The sequence below is a fragment of the Hyla sarda genome, chromosome 3 (assembly GCF_029499605.1).
Source record: "Hyla sarda isolate aHylSar1 chromosome 3, aHylSar1.hap1, whole genome shotgun sequence".
Classification (NCBI taxonomy): domain Eukaryota; kingdom Metazoa; phylum Chordata; class Amphibia; order Anura; family Hylidae; genus Hyla; species Hyla sarda.
This window is the reverse complement of record NC_079191.1, coordinates 37,378,706-37,396,801: the sequence shown is the minus strand read 5'-3', so window position 1 is coordinate 37,396,801 and position 18,096 is coordinate 37,378,706. Positions and strand designations below refer to the sequence as shown.

Here is an 18,096-nt window from a genome sequence, read left to right as displayed (position 1 = left end):
AGACCCCCCCATACCAGTGTGATATCCACAGACCCCCCCCATACCAGTGTGATATCCACAGACCCCCCCATACCAGTGTGATATCCACAGACCCCCCCCCATACCAGTGTGATATCCACAGACCCCCCCCCCCATACCAGTGTGATATCCACAAACCCCCCCCATACCAGTGTTATATCCACAGACCCCCCCCATACCAGTGTGATATAAACAGACCCCCCCCAGACCAGTGTGATATCCACAGACCCCCCCCAGACCAGTGTGATATCCACAGACCCCCCCCATACCAGTGTGATATCCACAGACCCCCCCATACCAGTGTGATATCCAGACCCCCCCCATACCAGTGTGATATCCACAGACCCCCCCCATACCAGTGTGATATCCACAGACCCCCCCCATACCAGTGTGATATCCACAGACCCCCCGTACCAGTGTTATATCCACAGACCCCCCCCCCCCCATACCAGTGTGATATCCACAGACCCCCCCCCCCATACCAGTGTGATATCCACAGACCCCCCCCATACCAGTGTGATATCCACAGACCCCCCCATACCAGTGTGATATCCACAGACCCCCTCCCCCCATAACAGTGTGATATCCACAGACCCCCTCCCCCCATAACAGTGTGATATCCACAACCCCCCCCTTACCAGTGTGATATCCATAGACCCCCCCCATAACAGTGTGATATCCACAGACCCCCCCCCCCTATACCAGTGTGATATCCACAGACCCCCCCCCCCATACCAGTGTGATATCCACAGACCCCCCCCATGCCAGTGTGATATCCACAGACCCCCCCCCATACCAGTGCGATATCCACAGACCCCCCCATACCAGTGTGATATCTACAGACCCCCTCATACCAGTGTGATATCCACAGACCCCCCCCCCCCATACCAGTGTGATATCCACAGACCCCCCCATACCAGTGTGATATCCACAGACCCCCCCCCATACCAGTGTGATATCCACAGACCCCCCCCCCATACCAGTGTGATATCCACAGACCCCCCCATACCAGTGTGATATCCACAGACCCCCCCCCCATACCAGTGTGATATCCACAGACCCCCCCATACCAGTGTGATATCCACAGACCCCCCCCATACCAGTGTGATATCCACAGACCCCCTCCCCCCATAACAGTGTGATATCCATAGACCCCCTCCCCCCATAACAGTGTGATATCCACAGCCCCCCCCATACCAGTGTGATATCCACAGACCCCCCATACCAGTGTGATATCCACAGACCCCCCCCATACCAGTGTGATATCCACAGACCCCCCCATACCAGTGTGATATCCACAGACCCCCCCATACCAGTGTGATATCCACAGACCCCCCCCCATACCAGTGTGATATCCTCAGACCCCCCCCATACCAGTGTGATATCCACAGACCCCCCCATACCAGTGTGATATCCACAGACCCCCCATACCAGTGTGATATCCACAGACCCCCCCCCCATACCAGTGTGATATCCACAGACCCCCCCCCCCCCATACCAGTGTGATATCCACAGACCCCCCCCCATACCAGTGTGATATCCACAGACCCCCCCATACCAGTGTTATATCCACAGACCCCCCCCCATACCAGTGTTATATCCACAGACCCCCCCCATACCAGTGTAATATCCACAGACCCCCCCCATACCAGTGTGATATCCACAGACCCCCCCCATACCAGTGTGATATAAACAGACCCCCCCCAGACCAGTGTGATATCCACAGACCCCCCCATACAGTGTGATATCCACAGACCCCCCCATACCAGTGTGATATCCAGACCCCCCCCCATACCAGTGTGATATCCACAGACCCCCCCCCATACCAGTGTGATATCCACAGACCCCCCCCCCCATACCAGTGTGATATCCACAGACCCCCCGTACCAGTGTTATATCCACAGACCCCCCCCCCCATACCAGTGTGATATCCACAGACCCCCCCCCATACCAGTGTGATATCCACAGACCCCCCCCCATACCAGTGTGATATCCACAGACCCCCCCATACCAGTGTGATATCCACAGACCCCCTCCCCCCATAACAGTGTGATATCCACAGACCCCCTCCCCCCATAACAGTGTGATATCCACAACCCCCCCCCCCCTTACCAGTGTGATATCCATAGACCCCCCCCCATAACAGTGTGATATCCACAGACCCCCCCTCCCATACCAGTGTGATATCCACAGACCCCCCCCCATACCAGTGTGATATCCACAGACCCCCCCATACCAGTGTGATATCCACAGACCCCCCCCCATACCAGTGCGATATCCACAGACCCCCCCATACCAGTGTGATATCCACAGACCCCCTCATACCAGTGTGATATCCACAGACCCCCCCCCCATACCAGTGTGATATCCACAGACCCCCCCCCCATACCAGTGTGATATCCACAGACCCCCCCCATACCAGTGTGATATCCACAGACCCCCCCCCATACCAGTGTGACATCCACAGACCCCCCCATACCAGTGTGATATCCACAGACCCCCCCCCATACCAGTGTGATATCCACAGACCCCCCCATACCAGTGTGATATCCACAGACCCCCCACACCAGTGTGATATCCACAGACCCCCCCCCCACATACCAGTGTGATATCCACATACCCCCCCATACCAGTGTGATATCCACAGACCCCCCCCCCATACCAGTGTGATATCCACAGACCCCCCATACCAGTGTGATATCCACAGACCCCCCCCATACCAGTGTGATATCCACAGACCCCCCCATACCAGTGTGATATCCACAGACCCCCTCCCCCCATAACAGTGTGATATCCATAGACCCCCTCCCCCCATAACAGTGTGATATCCACAGCCCCCCCCTTACCAGTGTGATATCCATAGACCCCCCCCCCATAACAGTGTGATATCCACCGACCCCCCCCCCCATACCATTGTGATATCAACAGACCCCCCCCCCCCATACCAGTGTGATATCCACAGACCCCCCCCATACCAGTGTGATATCCACAGACCCCCCACACCAGTGTGATATCCACAGACCCCCCCCCCCATACCAGTGTGATATCCACAGCCCCCCCCCCATACCAGTGTGATTTCCACAGACCCCCCCATACCAGTGTGATATCCACAGACCCCCCCCCCCATACCAGTGTGATATCCACAGACCCCCCCATACCAGTGTGATTATCTACAGACCCCCCCATACCAGTGTGATATCCACAGACCCCCCCCCATACCAGTGTGATATCCACAGACACCCCCATACCAGTGTGATATCCACAGACCCCCTCCCCCCATAACAGTGTGATATCCACAGCCCCCCCCTTACCAGTGTGATATCCATAGACCCCCCCCCCCATAACAGTGTGATATCCACAGACCCCCCCATACCAGTGTTATATCCACAGACCCCCCCCATACCAGTGTGATATCCACAGACCCCCCCCATACCAGTGTTATATCCACAGACCCCCCCATACCAGTGTGATATCCACAGACCCCCCCATACCAGTGTGATATCCACAGACCCCCCCATACCAGTGTGATATCCACAGACCCCCCCCTCCATACCAGTGTAATATCCACAGACCCCCCCCCCATACCAGTGTAATATCCACAGACCCCCCCCCCCAATAAGTGTGATATCCATAGACCCCCCCCCATAACAGTGTGATATCCACAGACCCCCCCCATACCAGTGTGATATCCACAGACCCCCCCATACCAGTGTGATATCCACAGACCCCCCCCCCCATACCAGTGTGATATCCACAGACCCCCCCCCCATACCAGTGTGATATCCACAGACCCCCCCCCCCATACCAGTGTTATATCCACAGACCCCCCCCCCATACCAGTGTAATATCCACAGACCCCCCCCCCCCATACCAGTGTAATATCCACAGACCCCCCCCCCCCAATAACAGTGTGATATCCATAGACCCCCCCCCCATAACAGTGTGATAACCCTAGATGCGCCGGTTTCTGACCTTGCGGTGTATTTCTTGCAGCCCATTGACTGGTCAGAACCCTGGATTATCGGACTCCTTGGTTTCCACCTGGTTTGCTTCGTGTTGACCGTCGTATCCTTCAGATTCTACAGATTACAGATCCTCCACTTCCTGATCATGGGTGAGATCTCCCTAAATCTGATTTCCAACGTATATGTTAACATGAGTTAACCCCTTAAGGACTTAGCCCTTTTTCACCTTAAGGACTCAGACGTTTTTTGCACATCTGACCACGGTCACTTTAAACATTAATAACTCTGGAATGCTTTTAGTTATCATTCTGATTCCGAGATTGTTTTTTCGTGACATATTCTACTTTAACATAGTGGTAAAATTTTATGGTAACTTGCATCCTTTCTTGGTGAAAAATCCCAAAATTTGATGAAAAATTTGAAAATTTTGCATTTTTCTAACTTTGAAGCTCTCTGCTTGTAAGGAAAATGGATATTCCAAATAATTTCTTTTTTATTCACATTTCTAATATGTCTACTTTATGTTTGCATCATAAAATTGACGAGTTTTTTCTTTTGGAAGACACCAGAGGGCTTCAAAGTTCAGCAGCAATTTTCCAATTTTTCACAAAATTTTTAAACTCACTTTTTTTCAGGGACCAGTTCAGGTTTGAGGTGGATTTGAAGGGTCTTCATATTAGAAATACCCCACAAATGACCCCATTATAAAAACTGCACCCCCCAAAGTATTCAAAATGACATTCAGTAAGTGTTTTAACCCTTTAGGTGTTTCACAGGAATAGCAGCAAAGTGAAGGAGAAAATTCACAATCTCCATTTTTTACACTCGCATGTTCTTGTAGACCCAATTTTTGAATTTTACAAGGGGTAAAAGGAGAAAATTTATTCTTGTATTTGTAGCCCAATTTCTCTTGAGTAAGCACATACCTGATATGCCTATGTAAAGTGTTCGGAGGGCGCAGTAGAGGGCTCAGAAGGGAAGGAGCGACAAGGGGATTTTGGAGAGTACGTTTTTCTGAAATGGTTTTTGGGGGGCATGTTGCATTTAGGAAGCCCCTATGGTGCCAGAACAGCAAAAAAAAAAACACATGGCATACCATTTTGGAAACTAGACCCCTCAGTGAACGTAACAAGGGGTTAAGTGAACCTTTATACCCCACAGGTGTTTCACGACTTTTGCATTTGTAAAAATGCTAAAATGCTTGTTTTCCCAAAAATTTTACATTTTTAAAAAGGGTAAAAGCAGAAAATACCCCCCAAAATTTGTAACACAATTTCTCCCGAGTACGGCAATACCCCATATGTGACCCTAAACTGTTGCCTTGAAATACCACAGGGCTTCAAAGTGAGAGCGCCATGCCCATTTGAGGCCTAAATAAGGGATTGCATAGGGGTGGACATAGGGGTATACTACGCCAGTGATCCCCAAACAGGGGGCCTCCAGCTGTTGTGAAACTCCCAGCATGCTTGGACAGTCAACGGCTGTCCGACAATACTGGGAGTAGTTGTTTTGCAATAGCTGGAGGCTCCGTTTTGGAAACAGTGGCGTACCAGACGTTTTTCATTTTTATTGGGGAGGGGGGCTATGTAGGAGTATGTGTATATGTAGTGTTTTTTACTTTTTATTTTATTTTTTGTTAGTGTAGTGTTTTTAGGGTACAGTTGCACGGGCTGGGGTTCACAGTAGTTTCTCGCTGGCAGTTTGAGCTGCGTCAGAAAATTTGCCGCAGCTCAAACTTGCAGCCGGATACTTATTGTAAACCTCCGCCCATGTGAGTGTACCCTGTACATTCACATTGGGGAGGGGGGGGGGGAGACATCCAGCTGTTGCAAAACTACAACTCCCAGCATTTGCTGACAGACTGTACATGCTGAGAATTTTAGTTTTGCAACAGCTGTAGGCACACTGGTTATGTATCACTGAGTTTGTGACCTTACTCAGTGTTTCACAACCAGTGTGCCTCCAGCTGTTGCAAAACTACAACTCCCAGCATGTACGGTGCATGGTGTACGGTGACTGCTGAGAGTTGTAGTTTGCAACAGCTGGAGGCACACCGGTCGTGAAACACTGAGTTAGGTAAAAAGAAACTCTGAGTTTCACAACCATTGTGCCTTCAGCTGTTGCAAAACTACAACTCTCAGCAGTCACCGACAGCCAACGGGCATGCTGGGAGTTGTAGTTATGCAACCAGCAGATGCACCACTACAACTCCCAGCATGCACTTTAGCTGTTTGTGCAAGCTGAGAGTTGTAGTTATACAACAGCTGAAGGTACACTTTTCCATAGAAAAAATGTGCCTCCAGATGTTGCAAAACCATAAGTCCCAGCATGCCCATAAGGGAATGCTGGGAGTTGTGGTTCTCTGCCTCCTGCTGTTGCATAACTACAGCTCCCAGCATGCCCTTTTTGCATGCTGGGAGCTGTTGCTAAGCAACAGCAGTAGGCTGTCACTCACCTCCTGCTGCTGCTCCGCTTCAGGTCAGTCCCTCGCCGCGGCCGTCGCTCCTGGGGCCCATATCCCAACAGGGACGCCGGGGATCGGGGTCCCCAGCACCCGGGGTCTTCTTCCCGCTCACGTCCTCCGGAAGAGGGGCGGAGCGGGTTGCGGGAGTGACACCCGCAGCAGGCGCCCTAATTGGTCGGCTGGTAATCCGGCCGACAAATCAGGGCGATCGTGGCGATCGTGAGACGGCCCCGATCAGCCAGTAATTCCGGGTCACTGGAGACCCGATTGACCCGGAATCGCCGCAGATCGCTGGACTGAATTGTCCAGCGATCTGCGGCCATCGCCGACATGGGGGGGCATAATGACCCCCCTGGGCGATATACCGGTACGATTTCAGCAGGCATCCGACTCCGGTCCCCAACCGGCTAGCGGTGGGGACCGGAATTCCCACGGGCGTATGGATACGCCCTGCGTCCTTAAGGACTCGGAAAGCAGGGCGTATCCATACGCCCTGCGTCCTGAAGAGGTTAAAGGATAGTCCGGGGAGCTAAACTTAACCCCTAAGTGTCTGATCGTGGAGGGGCGACCGCTGGGACCAACTGCCATCTCCTGTACAGGGCCACACTACTTACAGGATTCTTTTCTGGAGGTATTCATTGTATTAGCCGGCATTGCTAATCCTGAAATGACCGATTTTTCAGCACCCCTGCCTCCTTCCCCTCTGCTCCGATATGCCTGCTCACCCCATACATTTTTCATGGGACCGCTTTGCCCATGTGAACGTGAGGTGGGCAGTCATATCGGAGCAACCAGAAATGAGGCAGGGGTGCTGGGTACGCTAGGTCCTACCTCCATTGCCCAAAGTAGGTGATTTGCAGTGCCGGCTAATACAACGGGTATCCCTGGAACCGTATCCAGGTAAGTGAAACCTCATCCACCGGCACTATAATCCTGTGTATTGGGTTTAGTGCGTGGAATCAGTTGTCAGTTTCCCTTTAATAACACTGATCTATTAGCTCGGCACCCTGTCATACGCAGGCTGTATTGATTTCCAAACGAGGCCTAACTAAGGTCACGGGGGGGGGGGGGTTTAAGTAATAGAGCCATTGAACCACCAATATTGTTTAGATGCCTTGATCACTTTTGAGCGGCATCTAAACCATTGAATGACTGGCATTGGAATGATCCCTGGCATTGGTTATTACCAGCGCCTATGGCAAATCTGTGTCTCATATTAGTGCCTCTGCTTTTTATTTATTTTTTAGCAGATTTTTCATACAGAAATCTTTTACCCCTTAAGGACAATTTAGAAAATCATACATAACTCTTATATTTCCATCTACGGACCCATATGGCATAGCACTGATCAGTATTATCCCCAATCTACTTCTCTGGTCTGCTGGAAGAAGTCTACCAGAGGAGAAAACCCCGGGATGATGGCCAGAGCGGTTGAAGGGGTCTCCGGCCGCCATCTTGAATAATCGGATCTCCTCGGATGCTGCGGGCGATTTGATCATCCATTCAAATGCCTGCATTGCCACAGATGCTGTGATCTGTATTGATCATGGCATCCGAGGGGTTAAAGGGGTTCTCTGGTGGAAAACAATATTTTTTTTTCAAATCAACTGGCTCCAGAAAGTTAAACAGATTTTTTAATTACTTCTATTAAAAAATCTTAATCCTTCCAGTACCTGCGGGTAATGGCAGACGATCGCTGATGTCCGCCATTAACCTCTTAAGGACGCAGGGCGTACCTGTACGCCCTGGTTCCGGTCTACAATGTGGGGTCAGGCCTTGACCCTGCGTCATAGCGGGTCGGTACCAGCGGCTAATGAAAGGCAAGACCCTGTGCTAATAGTGTGCGGCACCGATCGTTGTGCTGCATGCTATTAACCCTTTAGATGCAGCGTTCAAAGTTGTTTGCTGCGTCTAACGTAACAAAAATACACTCCCAGCAGCTCAGTCGGGCTGATCGAAACCATCGGGGTAAAATCGCGATGTCCCGATTAGCTAGAAGGCGAGCGGAGGGTCCGTTACCTGCCTCTAGCGCTTCTGATCGGCGATTGATTGCTCCAAGCCTGAAATCCAGGCTTGAGTAATCGACCGCCGGTAACACTGATTATTGCCGTGTTAATGCACGGCATTGATCTGTGTAGAAGATCAGTATGTGCAGTGTAATAGCCACTAGAGAGGGGGGGGGGGGCTATAACATTGCAAAAAAAAGTGTGAAAAAAAGTTAATAAAAATCATTTAACCCCTTCCCTAAGAATCACCCCCCTTTTCCCATTTAAAAAAAAAAACTGTGTAAATAAATATAAACATGTGGCATTGCCGCATGCGAAAATGTTGAACTACAAAAATATATCGTTATTTAAACTGCACGGCCAATGGCATAATTCCAAATTCCAAAAGCGTATTTTTGGTCACTTTTTATATCATGAAAAATAAATAAAAAGCGATCAAAAAGATTGATCAATACAAAAATGGTACCGCTTAAAACTTCAGATTATGGTGCAAAAAATGAGCCCTCAAACCACCCCGTACAGGGGTCAAAAGATGACATTTTTAAACGTATAAATTTTCCTGTATGTAGTTATGATTTTTTCCAGAAGTATGACAAAATCAAACTTATTTAAGTAGGGGATCATTTTAATTGTATGGACCTACAGAATAAAGATAAGGTGTCATTTTTATCATTTTTTTTTTTCAATTTTAGTAAAATGACTGATGTCACTGCAAAGTAGAATTGTTGGCGCAAAAAATCAGCCATAATATGGAATGTTGGGTGCAAAATTGAAAGAGTTATGATTTTTAAAAGGTAAGGAGGAAAAAACGGAAGTACAAAAACGGAAAAACCCTGAGTCCTTAAGGGGTTAAAGGGGTACTCTGGTGCCAGGAAGTTTAAACAGATTTGTAAATTCTAAAACAAAAATAAAGAAAAATAAACACAGCCGCACATCCACCATTTGTATTTTGATCTGCTTGCTTTCCAGCAAATATTCAAACACTAACAGGTTGTTATTATATATTTTGATCAAAAAGTACAAGCCCACTCGCCACGTCAAGGCCACCTCGTTAGAGTGGGTCCCTAACCCAACATTGGTGTAGCGCCGGGCGACTGCATAAGGGTTGACTCCTAACATTCTCCCAGCCCTCTGGCAGGGAGCACTCGGTAGGTGTTCACACTGGTGTGGTTCTCTGTGGCGGCCATTGTTTCTGTGATGCTTTGTCTGTGGGGTGGTGCGGCCCAGAGCCAGGGGCTTGGTCGGGCAGCAGTGAGGAGGCCTGGCCACTGGGTCGTTCCCCCTGTGGGCATGGTGTCTCGGAGGCAGTGGTCGCCGCCTGGTGCCATGTCAGTGTCAGGTTAGGTACCCACTCTGACTAGGTGGACTTGACGTGGCGAGTGGGCTTTTTGATCAAAATGTATAATAAAAACCTGTTAGTATTTTAAATTATGCTGAGAAGCAAGTAGATCAAAATACAAATGGTGGATGTGCGGCTGAGTTTCTCTATTTTTGTTATAGATTTGTAAATTACTTCTATATAAAAATATTAATCCTTCCAGTACTTATCAGCTGCTGTATACTACAGAGGAAGTTGTGTAGTTCTTTCCTGTCTGACCACAGTGCTCTCTGCTGACACCTCTGTCCATATCAGGAACTGTCCAGAGCAGGAGAGGATTGCTATGGGGATTTGCTTCTACTCTGGACAGTTCCTTACATGGACAGAGGTGTCAGCAGAGAGCACTGTGGTCAGACTGAAAAGAACTTCACAATTTCCTCTGTAGTATAGAGCAGCTGATAAGTACAGGAAGGATTAATATTTTTATATAGAAGTAATTTACAAATCTGTTTAACTTTCTGGCACCAGTTGATTTGAAAATAATTATTTTCCACCTGAGTACCCCTTTAATGGCGGACATCAGTGCGATTGCTGATCTCCACTATTACCCGCGGGTCCCCCGCTGCTGATAGCAGCTGTGACCTGCCGTGCATGATGGGAGCACCGCGTCGGTGCTCATGTCATGTACAGGACATAAATGTACATCTCAGTGCATTAAGTACCAGGACGTACATTTGCGTCCTGTGTCGTTAAGGAGTTAATGTGTGAACATAACCTAACAAACTGGAACTTCTAGAAGTTTATTTGTGTTTTTTTCCAGTGGGCCTTGTTAGCTGCGCTGAATACATCAATGAAGTGGCCGCCATGAACTGGAAGTAAGTGATGACAACTTTACGTATGGAATAATCATTAAGATGCTAAAAACAAAAGCTTTTTAAGGGTACGTTCCCACTTACCGTATTTTTCTGCGTATATGCTGCTGCATATTTTCCTACCCGTTATAGTCAATGGGAAGCAAAATCTGCTGTGTATTTTGATACCCATTGAACTTCAATGGGAAAGAAAATACGCAGCAGCAAATACGCAGCAAAATACAGCAAGTGGGAACGTACCCTTAACGACCATGGACGTGTATACTCGTCCATGGGCCGTTAATGGGGTATAACACGGGCTCCCGACTCGAGCCCGCGTCATACCGGCCGGCCCCCAGCTGATTCTTGCAGCTGGGGGCCGGCGTTAATAGCCAACATGCGGCGATCGCGCCGGGCGGCTATTAACCCTTTAGATCGCCGCTGTCAAAGCTGACAGTGGTGTCTAAAGGTGCCTTTATTCCATCCCTGGTGGTCCAGTGGTGATCCACTGCTGAGGTAGCCTGAGGGCTTACCTCATGTCCTGTGCCAGCTCCCGGCGCTCTGAATGATAAAGCCTGGCAGCAACCAGGACATTTGGCTAATGCTGGACATCGCTAATCGGGCTGATGTCCGGTATTAACCCTTTAGATGCCGCAATCAAAGTTGGTTGTGGCTTCCAAAATGGGAGAAGAGACAATCCGGCTAGCTGATCGGGCTGTTCAGGACCGCTGCCGTGAAATCGCAGTGTCCCGAATAGCTGAGAGGACGGTGGGAGGGCCCTTACCTGTCTCCTCGCCGTCCAATCTGTCCCTAGATGCTCCAGTCAGGAATGCCAGGCTGGAGCAGTCGAGCACCGATAACACTGATCCATGCTATGCATGTAATAGTCTCCTATGGGGACAAAAAAAATAGTGTAAAATAAAGTTAATAAATGTGATTTAACCCCTTCCCTAATAAAAGTTTAAATCGCCCCCTTTTCCCATAAAAAAAAATGTAAACAAAAATAATTTTTTTAAATATATATATTCTTTGTTCCCTATTCCTCAGGTTGTACTCGCGGCAGCAGTACTTCGATTCTCCCGGAATGTTCATTTCTTTAGCTTTTTCAGCACCTTTGCTGTGCAACACTATAATAATTGTGGTAAGTACATCTATATGAAATATTTATTATCAAAGAAGCTATGGTGTTATATTGCATAGATCAGTGGTCTCCAAACTGTGGCCCTTCAGATGTTGCCAAACCACAACTGTGCCTTTCTGGGCATTCTGGGAGTTGTAGTTTTGCAACATGTAGAGGGCCACAGTTTGGAGACCACTGGTATAGATCTTAGAAGTAAGGTTTTCCTTTGACAGACTGCCAAAAAACTAATCCAGTAAAGAGCTATGAGCTTTAGTTACATAGTATGGCGCCATCAGGTGTTCAGAGTGAATAACAATGTGCACGTCCACCTGATAAAGACACACAAGGTCAGTCACTCCCCTTGCTGGCAAGTCTTAACATGGTGATCGTCAGAAAAACTGTGCTGTACATAGCAGTATATCTGAGAAGACTCCTAAAGGAAAAGTAAAAAGAACTTATATATTGTTAGCTGCCAGAAGAGGAAGGAGACCTATTTCCCCAGCAACACAAATTAGCAGCAGCGCCAAGAGGGGCACACAGAAGCAAAAAAGGATGTAAAGATTTTTTTATGTTACAATTCCTAGGTAGGGATGTCCTGATACCGGTATCGGTGTTGAACCCCAACTTTACTTGTGCAAATGTCCCTGATACCTGCAAACCATTACCATAAAAAAATAGAAATTCCTCTCCGCTTCTCTACGCTCCCCTGCTGAGGCCTCTTCATCATTCGTTTTGTTAGAAGGAGGGGTTCAGGACTTGTTGCTCAATGATGTAATTTATTTGTGCATCAGGTCCTGCATCACTAATAGAGCGAAGGATGTAAAGGCCTCAGTGCAGGAGGGGTGGGAAGGTGAATGGGATTGTTTGGGGGACACTACTTAATGGGGGCATCTACCTAATGGGATATTCCCTACCTACCTAACTACCGGGGGCTAAACATAGAAGGTGTCGGCAGATAATAACCATTTGGCCCATCTAGTCTGCCCAATAATCTTAATCCTATCAATAGTCCCTGGCCCTATGTTATATGAAGGCTTCTACCCAAAAGGGGAGGGTTCCCTAGCTACCTACCTACTTGGGGCTTAAACCTAATAAGGGTACATCCCTATTTACCTATCTACTGGGGGTTTCTACCTAATAGGGGGATTACCTACCTACTATCTTTTTAAAGGGCTTCTACCTGTTAGAAGAGATTCCCTAGCTTTCTTCTCGGGCTTCTATTTAAAGGACATCTGCAGCAAAAGACAACTTATCCCCTATCCCAGCGGTCAGACCCCCCTCTCTGCCGCGGCTCTCCCGTGCCGGAGGCGTGACGGCCTTAGCGTGATGTCGCGGCTGACACGCCTCCTCCATGTACCTCTATAGGGGAGGTGGTGAGGCACAAATGCTCTCCCATAGAACTGTATGTGGAGGGGGTGTACCGTAGAGCGGCAATGAGCTCACATAGAGCGGTAATGTGGGGCCCCGTTTGGAAGATTGTGGGGGGTCCCAGCGGTCGGACTCCCCGCGATCAGACACTTATCCCTTATCCTGTGGAGCGTACAGCAGCTGATAAGTACTAGAAGGAGATTAATATTTTTAAATAGAAGTAATTTACAAATCTGTTTAACTTTCTGGCACCAGTTGATTAATTTATTTTTTTCCCCCCCAGTGGAGTACCCCTTTAACCCCTTAAGGACCAAGCGTTCTTCTGTTTTTGCACTTTCGTTTTATCCTCCTTACATTTTAGAAATCATAACCCTTTAAATTTTGCACCTAAAAATCCATATGATGGCTTATTTTTTCCTCCACCAATTCTACTTTGTAACGACATCAGTCATTTTACCCAAAAATCTAGGGCGAAACGGGGGAAATAAATCATTGTGCGACAAAATTGAAGAAAAAACAAAAATTTTTAACGTTTGGGGGCTTCCGTTTCTATACAGTACATTTTTCGGTACAAATGACACCTTCTCTTTATTCTGTAGGTCCATATGATTAAAATGATGCCCTACTTATATATTCGAACGGGGCTATATGAGGGCTCATATTTTGCTCCATGATCTGAAGTTTTTATTGGTACCATTTTTGTTTTGATAGGACTTTTTGATCACTTTTTATTCATTTTTTATGGTATAAAAAGTGACCAAAAATACCCTATTTTGGACTTTGGAACTTTATTAGTCCCCTTAGGGGACTTCTAGGAGGAATCATTAGATTCCTCATACAGATCAATATAGTTCCATAGAACCACATTAATCTGTGTGATCTGTGCCCGATTGATAGACTGGTCCTTACAGGCTTTATCAATGCAAGGAACCGGGACCTGCACGGAAGGAGAGGTAAGCCCTCCGGCTACCTCCACAGTGGATGGGGGGGGGCCATCCGCCCCACTGGACCACGAGGGAGCGTTTACAGGGTTCTTTAGATGCCGCTGTCAACTTTGACAGCGGCGATCTAAAGGGTTAATAGCCGCCCGCGGCGATCGCCCCATGTCATCTATTAACGCTGGCCCTCAGCTACAAGAATCGGCTAGGGGCCGGCCAGTATGATGCGGGCTCCAGTCGAGAGCCCGCGTCATACCCGGTTAACGGCACATGGATGAGTATACACATCCATGGTCGTTAACCAGTTAAAGAAGTCTCATGGAATAAAACGTATCCCTTATACGATAGGGGATACATTTTAGATCGCTGGGGAACCGAGCGATGGGGAGCCTCGTGTCACAACACCCAACTACTCTATATATCTCTATAGGAGAGCCGTCTTCAGCTATCTTCAGCTCTCCTATAGTGTGATATTTTTATTCCATAAAATATCTCCTTTAATATGAGAGATTTCCTACCTAACTGATTTGTCCTTCTACCTAAAAGGGGGCATTCCCTACCTAACTACCTACTAAGAGGAATTCCCTTCTTTGCCATCTTCCAGGGGTTCTACCTAAAAGGAGTATTCCCTACCTAAAGGGGGCATCCACCTAATAGCGGGATTACCTGCCTACCTATCTTCTGGGGGCTCCTACCTATTAGGGATTCCCTACCTGCCTTCTGTGGGCCTCTACTTTATTGGGGATTTCCTACCTACTTACTGGGAGCTTCTACCTAATAGGGAGGGGATTCCCTACCTGTTGGAGGCTTCTAGCTAATGGGGGGGGGGAGAGGATTCCCTACCTAACTATTGGGGGCATATCTATGCGTGTTAGTGAGGGCCTCATGTTCAACTTTTGCTTCACAAAGTCTAGAGCTGCCTCTGCTGTCACGTGACATAAACCACTTAATGACCACGGACATATATTTATGTCCGCGGTCCGGCTACCAATCTGTGGAGTGCGCTCAGAAGCTGTCAGCTATCAGGAACCAGGACCCGCGGCTAATACCGGACATCACTGATTGGGCTGATTTCCGGTATTAAACCTTTAAATGCCGCAAGCCTTTAAATGCTGTGAAATTGCCTCATCCCGAACAGCTGAGAGGACAGGGGGAGGTGCCTTACCTTCTTTCCGGCTGTCCAATCAGCGTTTGATTGCTCCAAGTCTGAAATTCAGGCTTGAGCAATCAAGCCCAGAAAACACTGATCAATGCATTCCTATGGCAATGAATTGAACAGTGCCTGCAATCAGTGAATGCAATGTTACAGCCCCTAGAGGGGGCTATAACACTTCATAAAAAAAAAAGTAAAAAAATGTAAAAAAAAGTTAGTAAATGTTATTTAACCCCTTCCCTAATAAAAATCTGAATCACCCCCCTTTTCCCATTAAAAAAAAAAGTGTGAAAATAAAAACAAACATGTGGTATCGCCGCATGCGTAAATGTCCGAACCATAAAAATAAATTGTTAATTAAACGGCGTACGTGCAAAAAAATTTGAGTCCAAAAGCGTATTTTTGGTCACTTTTTATACCATAAAAAAATGAATAAAAAGCGATCAAAAAGTCTGATTGAAACAAAATGGTACCGATAAAAGCTTCAGATCACGGCGCAAAAAATGAGCCCCATACCGCCCCGTTCGTGGAAAAATAAAAAATAGTTATAGGGGTCAGAAGATGGCAATTTTAAACATATAAATTTTCGTGCATGTAGTTATGATTTTTTTTACAAAATCAAACCTATATAAGTAGGCTATCATTTTAATCGTATGGACCTACAGAATAAAGATCAGGTGTCTTTTTTACCGAAAAATTTACTGTGTAGAAACGGAAGCCCCCTAAAGTTACAAAATGGCGTTTTTTCTTCAATTTTGTCGCACAATGTTTTTTCTTTTTTCCGTTTCACCGTAGATTTTTTGGGTAAAATGACTGATGTCATTGCAAAGTAGAATTGATGGCACAAAAAAAAGCCATCATATGGATTTTTAGGTGCAAAATTGAAAGGGTTATGATTTTTAAAAGGTAAGAAGGAAAAAACGAAAGTGCAAAAACTGAAAAACGCTGAAAAAATTGTTAATTCCTGGAAATTGCTTTACACTGCTTTTTAGTATGTCCCTTTTCACTTGATGCTTTACCTAAATAACAGTGTTGTCCACCCTTGGAGTTATCGTATCGTTCATGTTTGCTTTTTTTCTGTGCTCCAGGTCCATTGGGTGTATAAGACGTTGTCCACAATGACAGAACTTAAGGCTTTACAGAAGAAGCGAAAAGCGGCTAAAGACAAAAAGAAAGGCAACTGAACCCAACCGCCCTATGAGCCAAGCTGCAGCCGCACCATTCATGGTCTGTGGGACCTCTAGAGCAGTGGTCACCAAACTGTGGTCCTCCAGCTTTTGCAGAACTACAACTCCCAGCATGCCCGGACAGCCGTTGGCTGTCCGGGCATGCTGGGAGTTGTAGTTTTGCAACAGCTGAAAGCTGGAACAGTTTGGAGACCACTGCTCTAGGGGAAGCAGAACACAGCACTATGTCCCATCTGTTCTTAAAGGGGTACTCCGGAGGAAAACTTTTTTTTTTTTTTTTTTTTTTTTTTTTTTTTAAATCAACTGGTGCCAGAAAGTTAAATAGATTTGTAAATTACTTCTATTAAAAAATCTTAATCCTTCCAGTACTTATTAGCGGCTTTATACTACAGAGGAAATGCTTTTCTTTTTGGATTTCTCTTCTGCCACGACCACAGTGCTCTCTGCTGACACCTCTGCTGTCCTTTTTAGGAACTGTCCAGAGCAGGAGAAAATCCCCATAGCAAACATATGTTGCTCTGGACAGTTCCTAAAATGGACAGCAGAGGTCGGCAGAGAGCACTGTGGTCTTGACAGAAGAGAAATTCAAAAAGAAAAGCATTTCCTCTGTAGCATACAGCCGCTAATAAGTGGAAGGATTAAGATTTTTTTAATAGAAGTAATTTATAAATCTGTTTAGCTTTCTGGCACCAGTTGATTTAAAAAAGAAAAAAAAGTTTTCCACCGGAGTACCCCTTTAAAAAATAAATTTTTTGGTTGGACGTCCTGTATTCATCTCGGTGAAGGGAAAGATACGGTTCTTTTATAACATAGAACATTATATAATTCATAGCATGGCTCTAAGCATTTCATTGCTGGCCTCATCCATTGCATATATGGAATGCACATTGACTTCTCTATTGCAGCAGGGAGCACGGAGATTAATCTGCAGGACCGCCATCGCAACCCGCTGCCGCACAGCCGCAAAAAGGAGCTGGATACACCACTAATGTGTAGTAAATGGTGCATTCACATTCCAGAAATACAGGATATGGGGTCTGTTCACATTTAAGGGTCTTCCGGTGCAAAACAATTATTATTTTTTTTAAATCAACAAAGTTAAACAGATTTGTAAATTACTTCTATTCAAAAATCTTAATCCTTCCAGTACTTATCAGCTGCTGTATAGTACAGAGGAAGTTCTTTTCTTTTTGAATTTCTTTCCAGTCTGACCACAGTGCTCTCTGCTGACACCTCTGTCCGTGTCAGGAACTGCCCAGAGTAGGAGCAAATCCCCATAGCAAACCTATCCTGCTATGGACATAGGTGTCAGCAGAGAGCACTGTGGTCAGACTGGAAAGAAATTGAAAAAGAAAAGCACTTCCTCTGTAGTATACAGCAGCTGATAACTACTGGAAGGATTAAGATTTTTTAAATAGAAGTAATTTACAAATCTGTTTAACTTTCTGCCACCAGTTGATTTAAAAAAAAAAAAAAAAAAGTTTTCCACCGGAGTACCCCTTTAAGTGAGGTCTTCACAAACATGCCATACAGCTTGTCACCTGTATATTTTTCTAATTATTATTATACAGGATTCTGTGGTATGATACCACACAGTCTGCTTTGCTGTTCTATACCAGACAGGGTCCTTCCATCAGATTAAGGACTATATCCAGGAGTAGAGAAAATATAGCTGCTTTCTTCCAGAAACAGCGCCGCTGTTGTCCTC

General features: G+C 46.7%; 1 protein-coding gene across 1 annotated transcript in view; it reads left to right on the top strand.

The window, feature by feature from the left end:
• The window catches only part of TMEM18 (transmembrane protein 18), a 17,993-nt gene extending 1,325 nt beyond the window's left edge, over positions 1–16,668 (top strand). The window contains exons 2-5 of the mRNA XM_056563520.1: positions 3,960–4,132; positions 10,592–10,646; positions 11,670–11,763; positions 16,290–16,668. Of these exons, the coding sequence (XP_056419495.1) occupies positions 3,960–4,132; positions 10,592–10,646; positions 11,670–11,763; positions 16,290–16,385 (418 nt within the window). The 3' untranslated portion in view covers positions 16,386–16,668. The remainder of the gene's footprint in view (positions 1–3,959; positions 4,133–10,591; positions 10,647–11,669; positions 11,764–16,289) is intronic.
• Positions 16,669–18,096: the final 1,428 nt, after the last annotated feature.